The sequence below is a fragment of the Rutidosis leptorrhynchoides genome, chromosome 1 (genome assembly GCF_046630445.1).
Source record: "Rutidosis leptorrhynchoides isolate AG116_Rl617_1_P2 chromosome 1, CSIRO_AGI_Rlap_v1, whole genome shotgun sequence".
NCBI lineage: Eukaryota > Viridiplantae > Streptophyta > Magnoliopsida > Asterales > Asteraceae > Rutidosis > Rutidosis leptorrhynchoides.
Genome location: NC_092333.1, coordinates 383,432,779 through 383,458,735, shown reverse-complemented (window position 1 = coordinate 383,458,735; position 25,957 = coordinate 383,432,779). Strand labels below are relative to the sequence as shown.

Here is a 25,957-nt window from a genome sequence, read left to right as displayed (position 1 = left end):
TAAGATCGTAACGGGTCTAAGCTATCACAAGTTGAAGAGAATTTCAGGTGGTTTATAGTTCTAAAAATCGCACGTTAGTGTATATTGTGGCTACGAAGGTTCAAATCGAGATGACTTTACTTTAGACCTGGCCGAGGAAGTAGTCGTGTGTCCGGGAAAAAGCTGAGATGTTAATGAACGTATTTGAGTGAGTCGCATTAAATGCTACATGTGGGATGAATGTGTAGCATCGACAAACCGATTAAAGTGGGTGATTGTTGGAGATAATCAATTAATGTGTGCAAATCAAAGTCCTAAATCAAAAATAAATGAAATTAATGTATGTATATGAGCATTTGTGAATCTCCCTATATCACCAATTGATTTTAGAGTTATAAGGAACTCATTAGCTTATATTTATAACATGTTGTTAGGCTAAAAGAAATTCTACCTCTTTCTTAATACTATGATTAGTGTAGTAAAATTTTGCAACTATTAACTATAACAAAATAGTTGATGATTTTGCTTCGAGAAATGCACAAAAACATCATCGTAGATGACGTAATAACTTTGTAATTTGATGTTTATCTCATTTTAAGAACAAAATTACCAAAATTGTCCCCGTGTTTGTCGATTTTCCCCTTTTCATCAATGTATTCTAAAAACTGCAATTTTCATCTTTAATAGCGTAAATGTGTCCCAATTTAGTCCCTAATGACATTTTTCAGTTCCAATTTCGTCACCGTGTTAAATGAGGGATCCCCGTAATATTCCAAATTTTCACGGGGAGTCCAAATCATTAACGGACATTACAATTTTCGTTAAAATTCGTCACCCCATGTCCTATAGTCCAAATCTCACTAGAGGAACAAATCTAATCACCAAACATCAAAATCTTATTTGTACATCACAATTTCAAAATATATTAAGTTTTCAAAAGCAAAGCATGTTCAAACCCAATTATGAATTTTTGAAGAGGACATGGATGTATATTTTTATCAAAGGTATTTGTCGTGCTTACGTGCGTCGCAAATCACCAAAATTAGCATCGCAACCAGTTTAACAAATAACTCAGACAAGATCTAAATTAAACTACAATAGAACCCATTTCATTTAATCGAACAACTTCGATCAACCCACTAGCGGACAACCTGCAATTTTTTCGGTAAACCTGAAAAACGATTTGACCTAAAGTTGGGTTTTGTGTGCAACTGGAGCAACCGGCATCATCGCCATGAGCAACTGAAGTTGCCACCAAAGTCGCGGTGTACATAGATCGACTTATATTTATGTTTCTGATTCCTTTTCTTTAAAGTTTTCTTCTCAAGCGAGGTTGTCAAATGGGTTTTGATTTTTAAAATGGCGGTAATAATTTTGTTTTTGTTTTTTTTGTTTTGATTTGTTATATTGCTGATAATTTTAATGTTTATAAGAACATACATCTAATGAATGTGTTGAAATGTGGTTACGAAAATGAAAAAGTATGAGTCATAGTTTATTTTTGGTTCTTACGAACATATGTTGAATTCATGAGATGGCTTGTATACAGATGATGAATTTATGAAAGATAAAATGAAGAATATTCTCAATCGAAGTCTTTTAACATTCGTTAGCGATTTGGACTCCCCCCGTGTACTTTGGGACATGGGGTGACGAATTTTAACGAAATTTGTAACGTCCGTTAATGATTTGGACTCCCCGTGGAAATTTGGCATACTACGGGGATCCCTCACTTAACATGGGGACGAAATTAGGACTGAAAAATGTCATCAGGGACTAAATTGGGACACATTTACACTATTAATGATGAAAAATGGATGAAAAGGACAAAAATGAAAAACACATGGATGATTTTGACAATTTTGCCCAATTAAAACTTTAGAACTATGACCCACGCCGTTTATTTGTACATTGAAAAATAACTACTTATTTGAAAAATAACTACTTATTTTCTGAAAATAACTATCATTCATCAACTTAATGTACTACTCCGTAATATTTTATACATAAATATAAATATAATTCTTAATAACAGTCATAATTAAAGACTCTAAGTAAAAAAAATTGTACTGAAAAATAATCACTTACTTTTTAAAAATAACTACTTGTTATCAACTCGATATACCAATATTTTGTGCATAAACATATATAATTTAGTGACAGTCCTAAAAACAATAAATAAAAAACTATAAAAATGTAGATACAGCACAAATGAAATATACGCAACTTGTAGCCCAAAATCAAAATTTTGGAAGAACGTAGTTAAGAATCAGAAGGTAGCTTTTGCACTTCTTTTATTCTTTCTTGTATAAATAATCGAAGCTAACAAAACTTAGCATCTTGCGTATTAATGCATTCATCAGAATACACAAATCCAACATGAAGAACTCATTTAAGTTGGGTATATATGAGTAAAAAATTCGTCCAGCTAGCGCGAGCTACCCGTTTATGGAAGTCCAGCTAACTATTGAGCTATATTACGAGATGTCTTGGGAGACTTAACAATGCATTTTATTTCTAGCAAGTGATCGAGATCGATATCAAAATTCAGAAAAAAAACTTCTTTTAAGCGCTTAACAAAGACAAAAAGCCAATATCTATATTTAATATACCCTCTCGGTGGTCTGAACAGAAAACAGCTTATCTTTTATTCAAATCCAGCAAACTATTGAGGTAGGCGATATTAGGAGAAACATAACAATGCATTCTATATCTTTTTTATTTTATGAACGGCGATATCGACATCGAATACTCTCATATTTCACCCACACATGCGTTAGGAGGAAACTCAATTCGCGACCAATGCATTCTATATCTAGGTAGTGATCGAGATCAAAATTCAGAATGTAATTAATTTAAGTGCTAATTAACAAAGACAAAAAAACCAAGTGGTATCAATAAGTAATATACAGGCATGAATAGGTGGCAAAAGATTGATCACTGGTGCAGTTTACTGAGACTTTCTGCCCTAAATGAAATATATGCTAAAAATACATACGTATAAATGGGCTATATCATGATCAAATTTATTTTATTTTATAATTATTTTCGAGGTATATGCCATTTAATGTATATATTTTTATATATAAATATAAACTACCTAATTAAAGAAGAGAACTTAATCTAGCTGCATTCCAAAAGCATAGAACTTCTACTTTATGCAATCTTTGCCCTCCTAATTCACCTTCAATTTTCCTGCAATATGACTTCACAAAAGTGTATGTTATTCATTCAGTACTTGTATATAATCTACTTACATAAATAATAAGAAACAGCAAATAAGATGTTATTTATGTTTAGAGCTGAAGGTTGTCCCCCAAGAAGAATAACATAAGGGAAAAATATTACAAAGCATATATGTACTTACAATATATATTGTGTATAAATAGTAGTTAAATCATACCGAAGGACCCTCTAGCGGTATGGAGGTGACTTATAAACCTTGAGGTTGTGAATTCGAGTGGTATGGAGGTGACTTATAAACCTTGAAGTTGTAAATTCGAGTCTCGTGGTAGACTACTTTTAATTACGTATGTGTTTGTCATTCTAAAAAAAGTACCCCGTAGTTAAAATCAGCAAGAAACTCGACTTGAGCGGAATTTGAACAAAGTGGCGTATGTTTTTGCATAGCATAATTGCTGTATAATCCAAAAGAGGTGTTTAAATCTATTTAAGTGTAATGTTGGAGTTAAAATTATGGATGTATTGTTTTGTAATCGAAAACTAATGTAATTAACACCCACAGCTAGTGGGTTTGATAAATTTAAATAAAGTTTAGCCTTTCAAAAAAAGAGCTAATAACTTTTACTAGATACGTTGATATAATAATAAATAAATAATACTACAAACCTACATAAGATAATACTAGTATAGATAATACTAGTATGTATTTTTTTTTATACCACTAGACAAGGGTGATGATGATATGTACGCTTTTATTTTTAATAAAGTTGCTTATATTTATGTATTAACAATTAACAATTTGTACTATACAACTAAGTAAAAAAAAGGCTTTTAATGATCTTCAACTCCTTATAAATAAGCTAATAAAGATCTTTTGCGTCTTTCGAGATGACTCCCTTATTTTCTCTTTAGGAGCTAATCTTTTCTTAACTTGAAAGTCTTCTTTCCGATCCCTCAACTCAGGATAGATCAATTGACTGTGTAAGGTCTCTCTAAGGTAGCTATCTATCTTTAATGAGGTTCCTAGTGGAGTCATTCTAATCTTCGGATAAACTAGTTTAATAGATTAATTAAAAATTCAAGAGGAAAGGTCATCACCGGTCATTACATAAAGACCTAGCTATAACCTATTACCAAAGTATAAAAAATTACTCCCATCCAGAAACAATAATTCGCGTTCCAAAAAATAAAAATAAAAAAAATAAAAAATAAAAAATAAAATAATAACTACTATAATTATAAGTGATAACAATTACGTTCCGCAGAGCATAATCAAATTAAACAATTAAGCAGCTATATATAAGTTGAAGAGTAACTCGATCCCTAAACATATAGTATATGTTGAGTTCAACATTAACAGAATAGGATTTATTACTCTAGTTACTCTAGAATATAAAATGATATCATAATTATCGATATATATCCTTGCATGTCGTATATAAACGACATATATACACGATTATATATACATTTCTAGTTAGAAAATTTTGATGCAGAATGTTGACACTGCGGAATTCTTAAAATAACTTAAACGTGCGTAATTCTTCGTCACAGAAAATGCAGTCATTCCATTAGAGCGGGCTTAGAAGAGACATCATTTGCAGCCCGATGACACAACAACAACAACAACAACAATACCCAATCCCACAAAAGTGGGGTATGGGAGAGGTGGGTGTAGACAATCATTCCTCGTACCCTAGATTAGAAGGAAGTCGCTACTCCACCCGCGAGTATAGAACCCGCGCCTAGATAAGGTCGTCCCTCCCTCTACTCTAGAGCAAAAGAGATTGCTTCCAAAAAAGACCTCCGGCCAGATGTGCTCATAAAAACGAAATAGATAGGGCAAAAGATACGTACCTGTAAGGGTTATGTGCGCCTAGCAAGATGCAACCAAACACAGTAACCAAAAAGGGAACACAAATAGCAGTATTGCACAACAGTAGGGCAAATAGCATGAATCATATAGAGCACAAAACCATTTGCAGTCCGATGAAGTTGCTACTATCATTTAACTGGTCAGATAAGTTCGTTGGACTAAAAGAATGAACCTGGACGTGAAATGAGGTTGCATGCATTTGATTTGTAAAGACAAGGTAGCTGGCTGTACATGGCCGTGTTGGAGATAATCGGTTAGTCTAAGATATTTTACTTGCAACTACATCGAACACGTAAATTGGTTCTACCTATCTATGAAACGTTGTTTTATACTAGTAAATTCATTTTCTATATTCTACATGGGACACACTATATATGCTTTCTTTTCTAATCTTACATTGGATAGACGAAACAAATCGGACTACATGGATGAATACATTATAAAATCTGAATGTCCGATTCAGAATGTGCTTTGTTTTTCGTGACCGTAACAAAGATTGGAGGTGATCGGATTCTGAATGTGTCTTTGTTCTTCGTAATTGTCATCGTCGTCTTCTTTGTCGGAATGTGTCTTTAACACTATGGTGGTGTTAAGCTCCGAACGAAATCGAAGACTAATCACTTGCATCACATAATTTGAGGTAAAAAAATTTAGGATTAGTAATTAGAGAGAAGGAACGTGTGATTTGAATTTGGCTTTGAACATGAAGAAGATGAGGAAGGTGTTAAATCAATTTGTGCTAAAAATTCTGGAAAATTAAAAAATAGAATGGAGTTACATACTTAAAAACTTAATTTGAAAGTACTGAATGGAGTTACACAAACGGAAAGAGGACAAAAGTCGGAAATACCTTTACATGTAAAGCACATGACTAAATTTAATCGAAAAATTCAGTGGGGTTGTTTGGGTCTAGACGACCATGTAACTCGTGCAAACACGATTATCAGTGGTGTATTCATATAAATACTATCACCTCCCTTAGTTAAATAAGCTTTTGTACCATTGTATTACCCACACTCAACACTAATTCACGGTCACTTGTAACAACCTATGATGTTTGACAATTTGTAACTTCTAAGTTCGTATTCAGATTCATCATCATTAATAGATATGTTAGACCGTTTATTAGTGTTAGTCCACTGGGCCTATTTGTCCACTTTGTATTAGGTTTACCAGTTATATATATGGATGTACGTAGCTATTGGAAGACACAATATTTACAATAATAATATTGATTCTACCATATTCGTTGTATATTACTCAACATGGTATAAACAGCCTTCTTACCGTATTATATTTTTTTAACACATGATCTTCATAACTGTTGAATGGCTCCTCACGGCAGATATGATAAAGTTTATAATGTCACTTCCGTTTTGCATCTTAATCTGATAAAACTCGACCTTGCTAAACTAAATTATACCCACTGGAGTAAACTATTCTCCACCCACTGTGCAGCTTTTAATGTCGACTGCTTCATCTCAGCAGAATCCACATCAAATGATCCAACTGATCCCGAATGGAAGAAGGTAGATGCAGTGGTTCGTGGCTGGATCTTTCTAACGATTTCTGAATTACTACTCGAGCGTCTTCTTAATTCTCAACCAAAAAATGCTCTTGAAGCTTGGACGTTTTTGCATAAAGTCTTTCATGACAACAAACGATCAAAAACCGTGGAATTGACGGTCGAACTAGCTAGGTGCACTTAACATAGGAGATCAGATGGTTGAAGCATACTTCTAGAAAAATTGATTCGATTACAACTATGCTCAATAATCTTGGAACAAAGATTGTAGAAGATGAGATTGTTACTTATGTTATTAACGGCCTAAATGAAAAGTTCCCTCATCCGCATCACATTATTCTCCATAGCAATCCATTCCCTAACATGGATACTGTTCGATCTATGCTCATCCTTGAGGAGATGCAACTCAATCGGAAAAATCGTGGGAATGCAGAAAATACGAGTACTCCATCTACACCTACTGCTCTAGTCGTACAAGCTACCGGACGAAACAACTCAGCTAGGCCGCCATCATCCACACCTCAGGTTTGCCGTAATTTCGCCTGAGGATATTGCAGGTTTGGCGAGAATTGTCGATATGTTCATCAGGGTGGACGAGGAAATAAGGGTCCCTCTCAAAATCACAGTAACAGCAGGTCAACAGGGGAATAGGCAAGCCCATCTATTGAGTATTATTGTAGCCCAACAAAACCTAATAGCCCAAAGCTTTCCAGGCCGATAGGGCCATCCTACCAGCAGGCTGCCACTTTTCGGGCTAGAACACTCTTGACCCATAATACAATTCCTCCGGGCTTCTCGACTCCAAATTTTGGTACAGATCCCAAAGCCCAGATGCTTCCACCATACACCCATCAGGCAATTATGTTGGACAATATCCTATGTACCAGACTGTTGGGCCAGCCACTCTTTCCTAGGCCCAACCGCAGGCTGCCCAGCCCGCGTATTTTCATGGATCTCAGCAGCAATATGGTATGTTTTCAGGTTATCAGATGCTAGGTCAGGAGACTGCACTACCACATACGTTTAGCACTATGACCCTTCAGGATCACGGGTTATCGGGATGGACTATGGACACAAGTGCGTCCACTCATCTCACCCACAATATTAAAGATTTAAGTACTGTTTTTAATCATTGCTTGTACCCCTCAGTTGCAGTTGGCGACGTGAACCAGATTCCCTTTACAAATACCGGTCACAACGTGCTTCCTAATATTTACCGACCTCTTTATCTCAATAATGTTCTTGTTACAACTAATATTGTTAAAAATCTTATTTATGTACGTCATTTTGCTCATGGTAATAAAGTATCTGTTTGTTTTGATGAGTTTGGTTTTTCTGTGAAGACCTACTTGACTCACCGCCTACTCCAGGGTTTCGTGACCCCACCAAACCTGATCATGTCAGCCTTCTGCAGAAATCTCTATATGGCTTGAAACAAGCCCCTCGGGCTTATTTTTAGCGATTTGCAGGGTACACTCAGCGGGTTGGCTTTCAGCACAGTCGTTGCGATACATATCTGTTTATATATAAACATGGAGCTGATGATGCCTACCTTTTATTATATATGGATGGAATCATCTTGACTGCTTCATAGACTGCCTTTCTTCGGCGAATTATAGCATCTTTACATAAGGATTTCTCGATCACCGACCATAGTCCACTGAACTACTTTCTTGGTGTATTTGTTACACGTACCTCTTCTGGCATGTTCCTCTCTCAAAAGAAGTACGCCTCTGAGATCCTTGAGCGTGCAGACATGGTTAGCTACAAACCAAGTCGAACACCGGTGGAGACAAGTGTAAAAATCCCCACGAATTGTCCTCCAGTATCTAATCTCACATTATATTGCTGTCTTGCGGGTGCCCGTATCTCACTTTCAACCGACCGGATATCTCCTACGCTGTTCAACAGGTGTGTTTATATATTCATGATCCTCGTGAGCCTCATTTCTCAGCTCTCAAGAGGATTCTCAAGTACATAAAGGGCAATATCGATCATGGATTACAATCAGTTGCATCCTCTACTACTTTTTTGACCGCATATTTAGATGTGGATTTGGTTGGCTGCCCTACCACACAACGTTCCACTTCTTCTGGGTATTGTGTTTTTATGGGCACCAATCTTTGTCTTGGTCTTCAAAACGCCAGCTCACTCCCTCATGATTAAGCATCGAGGCAGAATATCGTGATGTCGCCAACGCAGCTGCAGAGACTTGCTAGATACGTAATCTTCTTCGTGAGCTACATTACCCACTTTTCACAGGTACGCTTGTCTATTGCGATAATGTGAGTGCATTTTACATGTCAGTAAATCCTGTTCAGTATCAGCGCACCAAACACATGGAAATTGACATTCATTTCATTCGTGATCTAGTAACAAGGATCGCGTTCGGGTCCTTCATGTACCCTCCAGGTACCAATACGCCGATATCTTCATCAAAGGTCTACCTACTTTCCTCTTCTATGAGTTTCGATCCAGTTTGAACGTTCATGCTACTACCGATCCAAATACGGGGGACGTTCACTACAAGAAAGATGTCGAATACCCACAAATTTTAACCACGAATACTAATTTGTGGGTATATAGCCACAAATTACCCACATATTAACCATGGTTGGAAATTTACTTTACAGATTAATATTACCCACAAATTTCCCACGCATTCACCCACAAGATTACCCATGAAACTAATCTACGTGTCTAAATCGTGGTTAAACAAACGAGTTTAAATTAATTCACACGGAATACCCACAAATTAAGATATCATGGGTTAATGTATGGGTAATTTCATGGGTAAATGTGCATGACGTATAAATTACACACAACATATGCGATCATGGGTAATTTATATCCCTAATGTGTGGGTAATTATGTATACACGAGCATCTGTTTACCATTACTATTTTACATGTCTAATTCTCTGGGGGGAAATATCCGGAACTCACGAATTTTACTCACAAGTACTAATTATTGGTTATGTAGCCATAAATACTCACGAATTAACCATGACCAGAGGTTTATTTTGTTAATCAAATTAGCTTCAAAGTTTTCTCACACGTTTACCTACAATTTGTTCACGCATTTAACCGCAAAGTTACCTATGAATTTTTTTGAGAGTTTAAATCGTGATAAAACCTAACGCGTTTTAATTACGTCTTTTATCCGACGAATGTTAATTTCATTCTTATAATACCACTCAAATAATATCATTCCAACAAATAGCATTTATATTTGTATATTATATTAAAAAAATTAAATTAAATAAATGAATTTAGTATTTCCTCAAAGTAACCATATTCATCCATAATCAATCTTTAATCACCCTTTTATTGAAAAAATAATAATTTTTGATAAAATTGCATTTTCAACATAATTTAAAAGACCCACAATTTGCAAACTCAATTTTAATGCGCGCGGTTTTATTTGTAAATGACTTGCGGTTATCACCAAAATTCTCGGATGTACTCCTTAAAACTGCTTGCATGTGCATAATTGATTGCTAGTAAGACAATAAGAAACTTTCATGTCCATGAGCAACTACAGAAGGTGCACAATTAACCAAATTCTCATTCAAAGGTAATAATCTATAATCTAATCTACAATCTACAATTAATATTATATCTATATCTAATCTATTTTAATAATGTAATCAAGGAAAATAAGTACACAAGTTTTAATGACCGATTCCATCTTTTATGTTGTAAGCCGATCTTAATTAATTGTTATTATCAAGTGTTTGTTGAAGCTAATATATACCTTATATTAAGGGGTTTTTTTTTTCTGAATATGATTAATCACTCATTTTAGTTTTATTGCAGAACTCTTCTACCTACTTCATTTGAGTTGCGTCTCTACACACATACTTAAGGTATTGATGTTAAGATTAAGAAAATGATTATGATAAGCCAGAGAAAATGATCTTGTATTGAGAATAAACTGTTTCATACAATTGAATTATTTTTCTGGTGTTTATCTATATGGTGTTATATACACAAATATGCAACAAACACTTCCTAATTTGGGTAGGCTCCAACACTACTTTTAGAACCCCAACACCTAATGAGGAAATAATGCAGAGTGTTGCAGTCTTGACCCGTTATCCTTGGCAGCTTATTGATCTCTACAACAGAGAAGTGATGATACCAAAATCAGATCCCAAATAGTCAAATTACCAAATAAGGTAATTTGACTTTCTTTATGTTGTATTATAACAATATAACAATTGATACCAACCAATGTTGTTTTAATGTGTATACGGAGTAATTTACAATTTTTTACTATCGAGTAGTATAATCTAATTGCTCATATTCCTATGTGCACAATAATAGGTACTCCGTATATGCTACATATCAAGGAAGAAAAATGCAAGATATGTTAATCAAACTTTAAGTGGTAGTCATCTAAAAAGAGTGGAAGTGATGAAGACGACAACAATCATCAAACTTCATGTTTATTTACTTATTTGTACTCACTCGTTTGATTTATTTCTAAAGCACTTTCATTTTTGTTGGTAATCTGTATGTTGCTTTCTACATTGGACTTGTGTATCGGAATTATCTCCTATAATAGCATAGTGTTTTATCGCATTTTCAACTTTTTTTTGTTTGTGATTTTTTGCTTTTATATGAATTAATTATTACACTTGATCAAGATTTATATAAATAGTTATCATGTTCATTTTACCCGCAAACTATTATGTAATAACACAAAAAATTATCCACAACTTTTACATGTAAATATATTGATTGATGTGTAACTTTTCCCACAAATTCTCCATGAATACATTTGTGGGTAATTTCGTGGTCATACTTAAAATGACCCACCATATTTACCCACAAACGTATAGGATCACCCACCAAAAGTGTTGTGGAAAAATATACCCACATATTGAATATTTTGTGTGTAAACAATTACCCTCGAAGGATTTACCCATGTTCGTGTATTAGTGGGTAATTCGTGTGTATTCACATATTACCCACGAATTTTGGTCCTTTACCCTCGAATTCCGTTCATGGGTGATCGACTGAATTCTTGTAGTGGTTATACGGTTTATTAGTGTTAGCCCAATGGGCCTATTTGTCCACTTTGTATTAGATTTACCTGTTATATATATGGATGTACGCAGTTGTTGGAAGACACAATAATAATATTGATCTACCATATTCGTTGTATATTACTCAACAAGATCATCCTCATCAACTGAACACTAAGATACATACACTGTTACATATACGTATACATATACAAAGAATGTGATCTTCAATCCCCCAAAACCATCACAGATTGAGCTAATCTAAGCATTTTAATTTGTATCAAAGTAGAAGTAGGTCTTCTACATTTCAGATTCATTAATTTTAGTTAATTCATCTGAATTCAAGCAGAAAATCAAAACTCATTCGGTTTGACCAAAAAGTAAACTATTTTAATCGGGAATGTTTTTCGTAGTGATTTAGCAAAATATAAAAACGTAGAAAGGTCCTAAATCATCTCGTGGATATCTGAAAATTTTCAAGTGCTAATTAGTCCGTTTGATATAGTTTCAAGTTGCTAGCTTACTTCAGTTCGAAAAAATCGTTTTTAAAAATTTTAAAAGATAGATCTATCTAGAATGAAATTACAAAAAGTAAAAGTGTAGAGTTATTTTAAATCTGCAAATGAAGCTACAAAATTGTTAGCATGGTTTGAGATTCACTCTAGAATGAGAATGAATTTTGAACAATATTTCACGATATTTTCATTTTCGCCAAATCAAGGAATTAAAGTGTGCTTTAGGCTGCGAAAAGGACTGATAAGTGTTTAGGAAGGATTCATAAAGAAATTGCAACAATTTTGAACATTCAATTGCAAGCTTTGATCGTGACTTCAGTTGTAATGCATTGTATTTCGCTTTGATAATTGCTCATATTTTTGGTATCTCGCGTATTTTTCAGATTTTGCAGAATTATTAGTTTCACTCTGGAAAGTCAAATTTCGATATAATTTCAATCTACAACTTACAATGGCGAGTACTTCAACTTTCACGATGTGGAAAACAATTTTAATTGATTTTTTTGCGTTTAAACAAGTATTTCAACTTGTTTGAATGGAAACTCGAGGACGAGTTTTCTTCAAAAAAAAAAGAGAGATTGACGAGGAATAGCATAGAAGCTTACTTGACTCGCACGGAATTGGATAATCTCATAGAAATCAAATATATATTTAGGCAGTCTTTATTTATTAGGAAACTTATTTAATTAATAGTTTTATTTTATGATAAGTATTTGAGTTTATTTAGAATTAAGATAAACATTTGAGTTTATGTAAGATCGGTATATTTAGTCTATATATATGGACATTATCGTTGGTTATTATTCATTCAGTTCAATTCTATTCATTTTAATCTATTAATAGAAGTATCTGCATTTATAATTTGATGATTCACGTTCGCGATCATTCATGTTTGCAATGTGTTTATAAGCAAATCATATTACATCATATATAATTCTTGATTGAAAATTTTGACATAGATAAATCTTAATCTAATGTAATCTATAAATCTTAATCTAATGTAATGTAATCTTTAATTATTATACCAATGACTGAACATGATTGATGCAAAGTGACAATATTTTCTTATATACTAATACACACTTGATTTGTTGTAGTTCAGTTTTGTATGCAATTGTCGTGTAATTTTTTTTTCTTTCAAAAATTGAATATGTTATATACTAAATTAAATAGTTCAAAAATTGAATATTTTTTTATATACTAAATGAATATTTTCTTATATACCAATTTTTTCTTCTATTAGGCTCACTACAGGTAAAATATTTTAAAAATAAGTATATAATTTTGTACCATTCATTTATATGTGCATTGTAATTGTTAACGATTTAAATATATCTAATGTACAGTAAATCCATGTATATATTGATGTGAACAATTTTCGCAGCAACTCGTGCATGTTCTCACCTCGTAATGACCATATGAGCATGTCAACCTAAAAGCAAAACCCTTAAAGATCAAGCAGATGATTTCAATACCTAACATCAAAGATTATATATGCTTCATTCAAAAGGCTATGGTTGGGAAGTCTTGGGGCAAATTATAATTTGGGTTACCAACGTGTTTGAAGCTAGTTGCCCCATTACCTTGGACCATGCTATTGCCTATTGGTGTTCAGGGTGTTTGGAAAAAAACGGGTGATTTGGTGAATATTCTCAATATATACGGACCACATGACGATGTGAATAAAAAACACATATGGAACTCGCTCTCAAGCCTTTTGGAGAGTCATGATAATGAGGCGTGGCTATTATGTGAGGACTTTAATGAAGTCCGAGATCCAAATGAAAGGCTCAATTGTTTATTAATAATAGAGCACAAAAATTCAACGATTTACCGGCTCATTGAGATACCACTTGGAGGAAGGATTTTTACTAGAGTAAGTGATGACGGCTTGAAATTTAGTAAGTTGGATCACTTCCTTGTTTGTGAATAATTAGTCAATATTTGGCGGCAATTTCTTTGGATAGAAACCACTTAGATTATTGTCCGATTCTACTTAAAAGTTGAGGAAAAAAATTTCGGTCCCAAACCTTTTAAAATTTTTGATGCTTGGCTAGATGAAGAGGATATTGATCAAGTGACGTGTGGGGATCAGAAGTACTGGTCAGTAACCGAAGGAATCGTATGTATCGCAACAAACTTAAATTGGTGAAGGAGGCACTAAAGGTATGGAGTAGAAACGAATACAGTCAACTAGATGATGAAATTGAATCATTGAAAGCTGCAGCTAATGGGTTCGAATTAAGGGATGAATCCGGTCTGTTATAAAAAAACGAGTACGTTTTATGGCGTGAATCCAGGAAACAATGGCTGGAAAAAGAAGGTATTAAGATGAAAATGCTTAAATAGAAAGCTAGAGTCCGTTGGATACTTAAGGGCGGCGAAAACTCCAAGCTTTTTCATAATGTTATCCAAAGGAAAAACAATAGAAACAATATTCGTGGCTTAACTTCAAATGGTATTTGGAATGAATATCCTCAAGATTTAAAAAATGCCATCATTGATCACTTCAAAAACATTTTTGTCGAGCCGGATGTTGATAGACCAAGTCTTTAAGATCTTAATTATCCCTCTATTACAAGTGATGAAGCTAATGCTCTTGAATTACCATTTGATGAAAAGGAGATTCATGATGCGGTTTTCGATTGTGGTAGTACTAAGACTCCGGGAATATTTTATTACACAGCATGTGTGAGAGAGAAAGCTATAGAGAGAGAAACAAATGGGAAAACACAACGACGTATGGATACTCTTCAAGGGGCGAGGTCGACGGCAAGAATGGATGGGAGAAACAACGAGGAGCACGCAGAGGGAACTACTACAGCGATCGTCCGACGGGTAACAATCAACCATCACTTACATCATTCATGTTCTATAATTTTCCGGAAACATGGGGAGTCTCAAATCTATGGAAGGCTTTCGGCAAATGGGGATTAGTTAAAGATGTTTACATCGCCAGAAAAAGGTTACAAAACGGCCACCGATTTGGTTTTGTTCGTTATGAAGGTGTAAAAAACATCGATTCAATGCTATACCAGCTCAACAGACTACAACTATTAGGTTGGGGTTTAAGGGCCTTCAAAGCTAGAGAGAGAAACGGGCACACACGAGGTGTTAGGGATGGGACAAACAACAATAAACACGAAGGTAATGTAAACGAGAAGAAGGATGAAATTATCTGGAAGATGAATGTCTCCAAGAATAATTCGAAAACCTGGAAGGAGATACCCAAAACCGATGATAACCATCACCATGACCAGAACACTAAACCTAACCCCACACCTTCCGAAGCCTACCCCAACAATGCAAAACATCAAAACAACAATCAAACCACCAACCGAACCACAAATGCAACACCCTGCAATCATGAAAATATCGACGGCAGCAACAGAAAATGTGATAGGACAAACGATAATGAAAATTTGTTCCGTTCCTATACGATCGAGAATAATGGTGATAACTGCACTGTTCTTACACACTCGTTAGTAGGAGAAGTGGTTAATTATGGTATTTTGCAACAGTTTAAACGCCTATGTGATGTTGAAGGTCTGGGTGAAGTTAAGATTAAATACGTTGGTGGCCTTCAGGTGTGCTTAATTTTTGACAATGAAAAGGCGTGTTGCAATATTCTGTCAAACAAACAACATAGCATCAGAAGGTGGATCCAAAACTTACGTAGATGAGAAGACTCTCCTACTTACCCTGGGAGATTAACGTGGATAGAAATATATGGTGTTCCAATTACAAAGTGGAATGAAAAAACATTTTCGAATATTGGAAGTCTATGGGGTACTATTGTGCAAATGGAAAATTGTCATTTTGATGGAACACAAAATCTTATTGCTGGGAGGATATTGCTAAATGTAGACCAACCTGAACCAATTAACGATTCGGTTCTTATTCATCAAGGTAGTATCGACTTCTTCATTCATGCATTTGAAGACATCACGAACATTATTCAGATGGATTTAGAGGAGTTCAAAACTGAAAATGATGAAAACAATTCCATTAATTCATACGGGTCCGACAATATGGATGAAGATGAAGCATACTCCTCCGATGAAGAATCTGTACCGGAAAAAACTCCGGTTAAACGTCCGAATAGGTCACCGGAAGGCGTTAACGATTCAAAGAAGATAGAAACTGAAGGGTCGTTTTCTCAGATTCCAAAAAACGGTGAGAGTTTCAAAAACCCTAATAATGAATGCATTAATGTCCAAGATACCTCGAGCATACAAGTTCAAGATACGCATGATAAAAATAATAATTGTGTAGACCCCACACCTTCTACTAATCCAAACGAAGAGACTAACTCCTCTGGTGGGCCTTCACAAACTGGGCCCAAACTATCCTATATGGATAACCAAGCTACCAAAAGATTCATGGATGGCATCACTAACGGGCTCAAACTGTTTGGGCCAAAACAAGTTGGGCCTTCAACTGACCTATGGAACAAGGAAATTGACGGGAGCCCACACCGAATATCAAAACTCGTAAAAGGATTAAAGGATTCTATCTCATGTGGCTCTCAACACCAGAGCAGGACACGTATTATCTCGATTTCATCAAACGGTGAAGAAAATAAGAACAAGAATCCTTTATCCTGGCACAAAATTCGTAACTGGCATAACTCTTCCCGCATCAACTATGCCAAAAAGGTTGCTAGGGAAAGACGAAAATCATTGATTGGGATATCATGTGGATCGAAAAGGACTCGTTCTACATCAATTGAGGAAATCTGTCAATCGAAGAAAATAACTCGTGTTGAGGTCACAAATCATAATGACTCTGAGGCTAGTATTAACCTTCACAATTTTGCCAAGGGTCTCGGATTCAATACGAGCAATAAAGATTAAATCAACAAATCATCCACTCGTGCTCGTGTCTTACTGATGTAATCAATGAAGATACTATCCGTAAACATACGAGGTTTTAATCAAGAAGGGAAACGAGGATGGTTCAAGCAACTAATTCGTGATTCCAATCCCATAATAGCTGCTGTACAGGAAACCAAACGAAAGAAGTTCAGTGACATGTGGATCGAAAATGTCTGGGGATCTCACCACGCGAAATATGCAACCAAAGAAAGCAACGGGAGGTCTGGAGGTCTATTGTTAATTTGGGATGATAGCATCTTTCGAGTGGATAGTGCAGTGGAAGGCGAATTCTTTGTGGCAATCAAAGGTAAACTTTCCAATTATGATTCCGAAATTGTGATTGTTAATGTATACGGCCCTCATTGTGATACGAAAAAAAGGAGATTTTGGGATAGCTTAGATGAACTTTTGGCGTATAATAATGCTGCGTGGGTATTCTGTGGTGATTTTAATGAGGTTAGGAACATAAGTGAAAGAGAAAACACGAATTTCATTCCTAATCGTGCAGCCAGATTTAATAATTTCATCACCAACAATGGCCTGATTGAAATTCCACTAGTAGGCAGGAGGTTCACTAGAATCAGTGACGATGGGTTGCGTTTTAGTAAGTTAGATCGTTTTCTCGTTTGTGATAAATTTGTCATGTTATGGAATGATTTGTCTGTTCATGCTTTAGACAGGAATCTATCTGATCACACGCCACTAATTCTTAAAAATGGAATGTCTGACTTTGGGCCTAAGCCCACACGTGTTTTTAATGCTTGGATCGAATCTGAAGAATCGGCCCAAATCATTACGGAAGCCTGGAATCAACCTATTGGTGTATGTAGACCAGATACGGCATTCAGGATTAAACTTAAAAATGTTAAATCGAGACTCAAGGCCTGGAGCTGCAACAACTTCGGTAAGTTGGATTTTGAATTAAAGCAGTTGAACGATTCATGTAACTTTTGGGACATAGAGGCAGAGAAAAGAAATCTTTCAGATACCGAACGAGGCGAATGGCTAAACTGCCGTAACATGTGGGTTGAAAAGGATCGAATCAAATGCAACATGCTAAAACAAAAATCTCGGTCCAAATGGGCGGTTGATGGGGACGAGAATTCGAAGTACTTCCATTCCATTATCAAGAGAAAGAACAGCAAAAACAATATTAGGGGTTTGCATATTGACAGATTATGGCAAGAAAATCCAGACGAAATAAAAAACGAAGTGTATAGATTCTTCAAGACCTTTTATGAGGACCCGAATGACAGCCACTTTGATTTTGAAGGTTTCGAAACGTCAAAAATCTCGCAAGATGATGCTTCTTTTCTTGAACTACCCTTTAGTGAAAACGAAATTTGGTTAGCTATCAAAGATTGTGATGCATCGAAAGCACCCGGTCCCGATGGATTCAATTTCTACTTCTACCATAAATATTGGGATGTGATCAAAGAAGACTTGATGAAGGCGATTCAATGGTTTTGGAACAGCGGTGATATCACTCCAGGATGTAACGCCTCTTTTATTGCATTAATACCGAAGAAAAATGATCCGATCTCTTTGCGGGACTATAGGCCAATAAGCCTCATTGGGAGCTACTACAAAATCTTGTCAAAATTACTAGCAAATAGGATTCGAACCGTGATTGACAAACTTGTTGGTAACGAGCAAAGTGCCTTCATTCAAGGAAGATCAATTCTTGATAGCATTCTAATTGCTAATGAATTGGTGAGTGAAGCTAAAAACAATAAAAAGAGTTGTTTCATTTTTAAAGCGGATTTTGAAAAAGCATTTGATAGTGTACGGTGGAGTTTTCTTTTCGACATTATGAATAAGATGGGTTTTGGTTCTAAATGGATAAAATGGATGGATTCTTGCCTTAAATCCGCATCTATATCGGTACTCGTCAATGGATCACCAACAAAGGAATTTCGACTTCAAAGGGGGATTCGTCAAGGTGATCCCCTATCTCCTTATCTCTTCATCATTGCTAGCGAAGGTTTGAACATTTTAGCAAAAATCGCGGTTACAAAAAGGATCATAAGGGGGGTCGAAATTGGAAGAGACAAAATAACTATCTCACATCTCCAATTCGCGGATGACACAATATTCTTTGGAGATTGGAATAAAAGAAACATCTCCAACGTCCATAAAACTCTTGAATGCTACGAAAAGGTGTCGGGACTTAAAATAAATATGCAAAAAAGCCACCTATATGGGATTGGGATATCTCGTGAGGAGTTAGATCTTATGGCTCGTAAATTGGGATGTATCTCGGATTCTCTTCCCTTCACCTACTTAGGGATGCCGATCGGTGAAAAGTTGCACAAAAAAGAAGCATGGAAACCCGTCATCGATAAATTTAGAAAACGATTGTCGGATTGGAATGCAAGAATGATGTCATTTGGTGGTAGGTTAACACTCCTAAAGGCGGTGCTTAATAGTCTCCCTCTATACTTCTTCTCGTTGTTTCGCGCTCCATCTTGCATCATCAATCTCCTTGAAGGTATGAGACGCAAATTTTTTTGGGGTGGGTCGGGAATTGAAAATAAACTTTCTTGGGTAAAATGGGACACAATTCTCCTACCATACAAAGAGGGCGGGTTGAACATTGGGAGTCTTAAAGCAAAAAATTGGTCGCTACTTATCAAATGGTGGTGGCGTTTTTATACCGAACCCGATTCATTATGGGTCAAAACGATCAAGAGCATATATGGGCGGGACGGGGGGTTAGGACTAATCGTGTTAATGATTTCACTAAGCAGCTCACCGTATGGCGGAATATCATCAAAGTTGGAGATGACCTGGCTAAACTCGACATCAACGTGAATGAATTATTTATAAGGCAGATAGGCGACGGCAGGGGCATTAGTTTCTGGTTCGATCAGTGGGCCTCGGTTGGGCCTCTCAAGAACAGATTCCATCGACTGTTTCGGCTAGAAAAGCAACCAACAATCGACGTCAGGAGTAGAGTTTCATTCGATAATAACACGTGGAGTTTCAATTGGGATTGGACACGAGCTCTTACAGGTAGGTTACACGGAGAAATCAATAACATGATAGACATCATCAAAACAGTTTCGTTATCAGGGAGCGGCACAAACAAATGGAAATTTTCGGGTGACAAGAGCGGGTGGTTCGTTACAAAATCGATGGCAAAAACAATAGATGATAAATTAATTCAAGAGAAAATAATCCTACGACAACTATCAAGAATAACCTGGTTCCACTTAAAGTTGGAATCTTCGTTTGGAGAGTCCTTAGGAAACGAATCGCTGTTAGGGTGGAACTTGATCAGAGGGGGATCGATTTAGACACATTATTATGCCCCATTTGTAATGATGCGGTTGAATTGGTAGATCACGCCATTTACTCATGCAAATCCGCTAAAGATATATGGATTGGCATCTTTAAATGGTGGAATCTTCCCTTCCCTTCGGGAGCCACTATCGACGAATTGATCAATGGAACGTGCTTTACAACATCGAATACAAATAAGCGGAAAGTTTGGCAAGCGATTATGTGGGTAACATGCTACATGATATGGAAAAATAGGAACCTCAAAGTTTTTAAAAACGATTCTTGGGCGACTCCGAAGATCATTTGCGAAATACAAGTGAAATCATTCGAGTGGATACAAAATCGTTCGAGAAAGCCAGCTTCAACGTGGCAACAATGGCTCATGGGTACAAACGCATTAGATTCAACTTTTGATCCGGGTTGAAAAGCTTACTTTTCGTAGTAATGTTTCATATATCGTGTATTTGTTTTTCCTCGTGTATCTTGCTTTGTAAATCTCGTGTCCGGAGGTGGTAGCTATTTCGGCTACCCCGCCATCTTGTACATACTTCATTTATAATAATAGATAATTTGCTTTTCAAAAAAAAAAAAGTACTAAGACTCCGGGGCTGACGGTTTTAACATGCGATTTTAAAAAAAAAAATATTGAGATGTTATCAAAATGGATCTAATAAGTGCGGTTGCTTAGTTTTAGGAAAAATCTGAATTTTCGAAAGGGTACAATGCTTCTTTTGCCACATTGATTCCGAAGAAATCTGATCCAATTGGTCTCGGGGATTACCGTCCGATAAGCTTAATTGGTAGCTATTATAAATAATTGCGAAAATCCTATCCAATCGCTTACGGAAGGTCATCCCTGGTTTGATTGGGTCGGAACAAAGTGCGTTTCTAAAGGATATATTCATTCTCGATGGGGCTCCTATTGTTAATGAAAGTATTGATTTTCTCAAGGCGAAAAAACAAAAAAGTATTCTTTTTAAGGTTGATTTTGAAAAGGCTTTTGATTGCCTCAATTGAAATTTTCTTCTTGAAGTAATGAGATGTATGGGCTTTGGATGTAAATGGCGAAAATGGATTCTATCTTGTCTCAGTTCCGCTTCCATTCCTATACTTGTCAATGGCTCACCAACGAAAGAATTCTCACTTAGCCGTGGCGTTAGACAAGAGGATCTGTTATCTCCATTTCTCTTTATTCTCGCGGCAGAGGGGTTAAATATATCCAAGGCGGCCATTGAAAAAGGGTTGTTCAAAGGTGTGGAAATTGGTGAGGATAAAGTTTTAATCTCTCACGGTCTCACCTTCAATATGCAGATGATAGAATTTCTTTAGGAAAGTGGAGCCGGGAAAATGCGTATAGTCTTCGGAATATTCTTAAATGTTTTGAACTTGCTTCGGGTCTAAAAGTTAATTTTCAAAAAAAGTTTCCTTTATGGGATCGAGGTTAATTATGAGGAGGTATGGCATGTTGCTAGTCGTATGGGATGTCAAGTCGTTAAATTTCCGTTTACATACCTTGGGTTGCCAATCGGGTCAAAGATGAAGAAATTAAATGATTGGAAGTCGATTATTGAGAAGATTCAGGGTAGACTCTCGGATTGGAGAATGTGAACGTTGTCATTTGGAGGAAGAGTAGTTCTTATTAAGTTGGTCCTAAATAGTCTCCCGTTGTACTATTTCTCGCTTTTTCGTGCTCCGTCGTGTGTGTTAAAAATTCTTGAGAGTGTGAGAAGGAAATTCTTTTGGGGCGGGTCGGATTTCGGGTCAAAATTCTCTTGTGTCAAAATGGGATACCGTTATTACGTCTTATGATAACCGGGAGTTAAAACTTTGGGTCGCTTAGAAATAAAAAAATTAGCTTTTTTAGGAAAATGGTGGTGGAGGTTTAAAATCGAAACCAACGCTCTTTGAGTCAAACTCATTCGTAGCATTAACGCACCGTGTGGTATTTGGGGTTAGGGATTGACTCGCATCTTTCCTTGACCTCGATTACATTGCACAATATTATTTTAGCAGGTACCGCAATTGAAAACATGAACGTGGCTTTCAAGAATTCATTTGCAAAAATCATTGGAGACGGATCGAATACTTTGTTTTGGGGAAAGCGGTGGGCTGGTAATTTTCGAATAAGGGAAAAATTTTAGCAACTTTACAGGTTGGATAATTCGAGGACATGCCTTGTTCAAGATCGAGTGGAAGTCAGCAAAGCAGAAACAATTTTCAAGTGGGATTGGGCTCGAAATCTAGCTGGCCGAACAGAGGGAGAGTTGCATGAGTTATCTTCTCTTCTTGCAGGTTTCGAGTTCAGGGTAAAAGAGCAAGATAAATAGTCATGTAGTCTCTATCTTCTTCGGGCAGTTTCAACGTCAAGGAACTAATGGGTATTATCGAGGACAACAACTTTTCATTTGGTGTGCATCATGAATCAACACTCCGCAACAAGCTTGTACAAAAAAAAGGAAATTTTCGTTTGCAGAGCAATCAAAATACGAATTCCGGTGAGGTGCGAACTTGATAAACGGAGTCTTGATTTACAGAGTGTTCGATGCCCTCTATGTGATGATGATATTGAAACGGTGGATCATTTCTTAATCTTTTGTAAGCATTCTATGAATCTTTGCAATCGTCTTTTTAGATGGTGGGGTTTGGGCACTTTCTCAAATCTTAGCATCAATGAAATTCTACAAGGGAATGCCCCGACCTCAACGTCGAACATCGGGAAAATGATTTGGCAAGCCATGGAATGGGGGTGTGCAATCGCAACAACAAAGTCTTTCGGGATAAAAGTTGGAATACTCCGGTGGCACTAAATGAAATTCAAGTAAAAGCTTTCGAATGGATATCATACCGCTTGCGTGGAAGGAAGCTAGATTGGCTAACTTGGTGAAACAATCCTAGTGTATATCTTACCATTTTGTAACGCAAATCATCTGGACGTAGTTCGTGTTTGGGTTTGATTGTCTCGCAAACCCTTTGTATTGTGTCTTGATAGTGCCGAATATGGGATACCAATCCATATTCTGCTCTCTTGTACATGTAAATTAATTTTAGTTTATGAAATTCTTGTTAAAAAAAAAAGAAAAAAAAAGAAAGTGTTTATAAACACATTTAACCAAAAATCAATATATATCCGATCTGTTTGTGGGGAAATGTTTGCTCTCGGTTCTCATTATCGAGTTAATTTATTTTCCAACTACTTCTCAAAATTTCAGTTAGCCTAGATTATTTTTCTTCAAGTAATAACCTTTGTACCGCGCTCATTTTTTCTTTTCCAAATATTAGATTAATATATCTGGACTTATTATAATGTGATATCTAAATCTTAATTTTCCTTATAGGTTTTTATTCCTCCTAAATTCTAGGACATTGTGTATTTGCAGTAAATCGGCCATCATCGACTTGCCAAAATGGTTATGTTATGATAGGCATTTTCTGCAATCACGCAAGTTATATATACTAATTGATCAGATAGTACTCGTTTCATGTACTTTACGAAAACATATAACACGTTGAAGCCCTACAACGTATTTCATTGTGTACTATGGAGTATTTGACTTTTTCCCTTCTAGCAAGAAATAGTGAAGTTTAAGATCCTTTAAATTGAATCTACACAAACAACCAAGTGAACTTCCTATGTAATAAACATCAATGCGTTTACTTGATTATTTCTTTGCTCTAGAGAGTACTGAATTATATATGTAGATGTTTAATGTTAATTAAAGCAAGTACCTTTGTATACTACTCCAGTTTAAATACTAGTTCAGAAGTATATATAAACTATAAAATGACTCACTAACTTGATTAATCCATAACATTAATTACTACAATAGCAGCTAACAGTACTATGGAAGGTAATGCAAAAAAGAAAATAATTAAGTCCTTAATTAGTTATTAAGCTTGTTACTAGTAATCTTAATTAACTCTTATCAAGTAGTTAATTAAAAAAATAATGTGATTATGGAATCTTCTGATTAGATTTTTAAAATACGTGCTACAACAAAAAGAGTACCCTTAAACATGCAATAAGAATGAAAGGATAATCCAAAATAGGCAAACAATGACAGCGTTGTTTCTGTTGCCTAGCTTGGACGAGCACACTAGATATTCTACTACACAGTGATTTGTATAATTTTATTTAAGTAATATTTTAGTTTGAATTAATTACTAATTGGATGAAATATTAGTTTTATTTAATTATCCTTAGTTTTTATAGCCATTTCAAATGAAAATAATACATGTCTAATTAATGTAAGACGAAGGTGATGTATTAGCATGGATGACATCCATAGGGCGCACAAAATCGTAAAGAATCCCAAAAGGTCCAAACCAAAAATAAAGTAGATATATTTGAACCAGAAATATTAATTTAATCAACACATAAACAGTGTTTTGCATGATATGAGAGAGACAAACACTGTTTGTTCAACTTGATCATGCCCTTGGTCTATTTTATTCAATGTTTTGATGATTTATGAAATAATTTCAAGAATTTCCTTGTGTTTGCAGAAACTCTTCAACTTAAACATCAACAAGTAGGGTTTTTTGGTTCATGGTCTTTTAGGGTTTTCATTGATAAGAAGAAAATTGAAGTCAATATATCATTTTGATACTTAGAATTGAAATCCTGGGTATGAATAAAAATATACTTACGAGTGGATTGGAGCAAACGAAATCGAATCAAGATTCAAGTAGCCTGCAGCTTTGAAGCGTTCATTTCTTCGTTAGCTTTAATTTGATTTTTCCTTTTCTTCTTCTTTTTGTAAGGAATACCCCTTGCTTTGGCTTGACATTCTTTCACTTCTCTTAAATAAACTCGAATTGCTCCATTTCCAAATGGATTTTTCTCAGGAGAGCCGCCGTTCTCCTCGTAAGCGGCTCTCAATCGCCCGATTAGGGCGTCAAGACTGCCCCAAGCTTGCCTGAGAGGGCAAGTGCAAGGGGCAGGAGGGTCTGGTTGCCCAAAGAAAGCACAACCGTGTAAATGGACCTTCGTTTTTCCAAATTGATCTAGGTATCGAAGAAATTCTAGAACATGATTATAGTTACACTGCGAGAGAGAAACGGGAGGTCTTTGATTCTTCAGATATTGACCGAAAGTGTTCCAATCACGCCGTTTTTGTGACTCATATCTGCTTAAAGGCGCGGGATTCTGGCTTTGATCCCCGGTTGTTGATCGCGAAGACCCTTCTGATGGATCTAATTTCGGTATGTTACTTGACATTAAGATGCTTAATTTTGATGAGAAAATTCTTGTTTGTTCGAGAAAACAGATGATCTAAGTTGAAAATAGTAAAAATAAAAGAGGAGTGTAGAGAAGAAAAAAGAAAAAAGACGAAGATCACATATTGAGTCTACAACTGAGGGGACATGTCGTGGGTCCCTAATAAGCTTTTTTTCCTCTACTTATTTATTTGATTAATTATAATTATCATTGTAATTTCTTCGTCCAAGGCATTATAAGCACTAACCATTACTTTAATTGTGTCTTTCGAATATAATATATAAAAGTAGGGTATGCAAATAATTACTATGATATCCCAATTGCATCATATTAAACACCATGTATGATGTCTTCATGATTCAATAGTCGGTGTGTATATATGATATATGATATAGGAAATAGGAAATAGGAAATAGGAAAGTAGTATTATAACACGATATATATGTTAAATACAAGTTTGAGATAAA

General features: G+C 35.6%; 3 protein-coding genes across 4 annotated transcripts; 2 read left to right on the top strand and 1 right to left on the bottom strand.

Annotated features, from left to right (window-relative positions):
* Window positions 1–2,808: 2,808 nt before the first annotated feature.
* On the bottom strand, window positions 2,809–25,557 carry LOC139871156 (protein LIGHT-DEPENDENT SHORT HYPOCOTYLS 10-like). 2 transcript variants are annotated; one of them, XM_071858894.1, is made up of 2 exons: window positions 24,920–25,557; window positions 2,809–3,185 (listed from the first exon to the last, which is right to left on the bottom strand). In XM_071858894.1, the coding sequence occupies exon 1, from the start codon at window positions 25,488–25,490 to the stop codon at window positions 24,954–24,956; it is 537 nt and encodes a 178-aa protein (XP_071714995.1). In that variant the 5' UTR covers window positions 25,491–25,557; the 3' UTR covers window positions 2,809–3,185; window positions 24,920–24,953. The 2 variants fall into 2 exon arrangements, with proteins under 2 accessions (XP_071714995.1, XP_071715002.1); XM_071858901.1 differs by having other exon boundaries at window positions 2,809–3,174.
* On the top strand, window positions 20,029–20,696 carry LOC139900783 (uncharacterized). Its single transcript, XM_071883535.1, has 2 exons — window positions 20,029–20,108; window positions 20,237–20,696. Exons 1-2 carry the CDS (start codon window positions 20,029–20,031, stop codon window positions 20,694–20,696), a joined length of 540 nt encoding a protein of 179 aa, XP_071739636.1.
* On the top strand, window positions 21,308–22,599 carry LOC139900775 (uncharacterized). The gene is made up of 4 exons (XM_071883529.1): window positions 21,308–21,536; window positions 21,584–21,712; window positions 22,286–22,376; window positions 22,425–22,599. The coding sequence occupies exons 1-4, from the start codon at window positions 21,308–21,310 to the stop codon at window positions 22,597–22,599; spliced, it is 624 nt and encodes a 207-aa protein (XP_071739630.1).
* Window positions 25,558–25,957: the final 400 nt, after the last annotated feature.

Bases quoted from the DNA above. Each gene is read 5' to 3' on its own strand.
- LOC139900783 (XM_071883535.1), top strand. From the start codon at position 20,029: ATGATAGACATCATCAAAACAGTTTCGTTATCAGGGAGCGGCACAAAC. The intron at 20,109-20,236 runs GTTCGTTACAAA...GAGAGTCCTTAG, and splicing joins TCGGGTGACAAGAGCGGGTG to GAAACGAATCGCTGTTAGGG.
- LOC139900775 (XM_071883529.1), top strand. From the start codon at position 21,308: ATGAGATGTATGGGCTTTGGATGTAAATGGCGAAAATGGATTCTATCT. The intron at 21,537-21,583 runs GTGAGGATAAAG...TTCAATATGCAG, and splicing joins GTTCAAAGGTGTGGAAATTG to ATGATAGAATTTCTTTAGGA. The intron at 22,377-22,424 runs GTGGGCTGGTAA...GCAACTTTACAG, and splicing joins ACTTTGTTTTGGGGAAAGCG to GTTGGATAATTCGAGGACAT.
- LOC139871156 (XM_071858894.1), bottom strand. From the start codon at position 25,490: ATGTCAAGTAACATACCGAAATTAGATCCATCAGAAGGGTCTTCGCGA.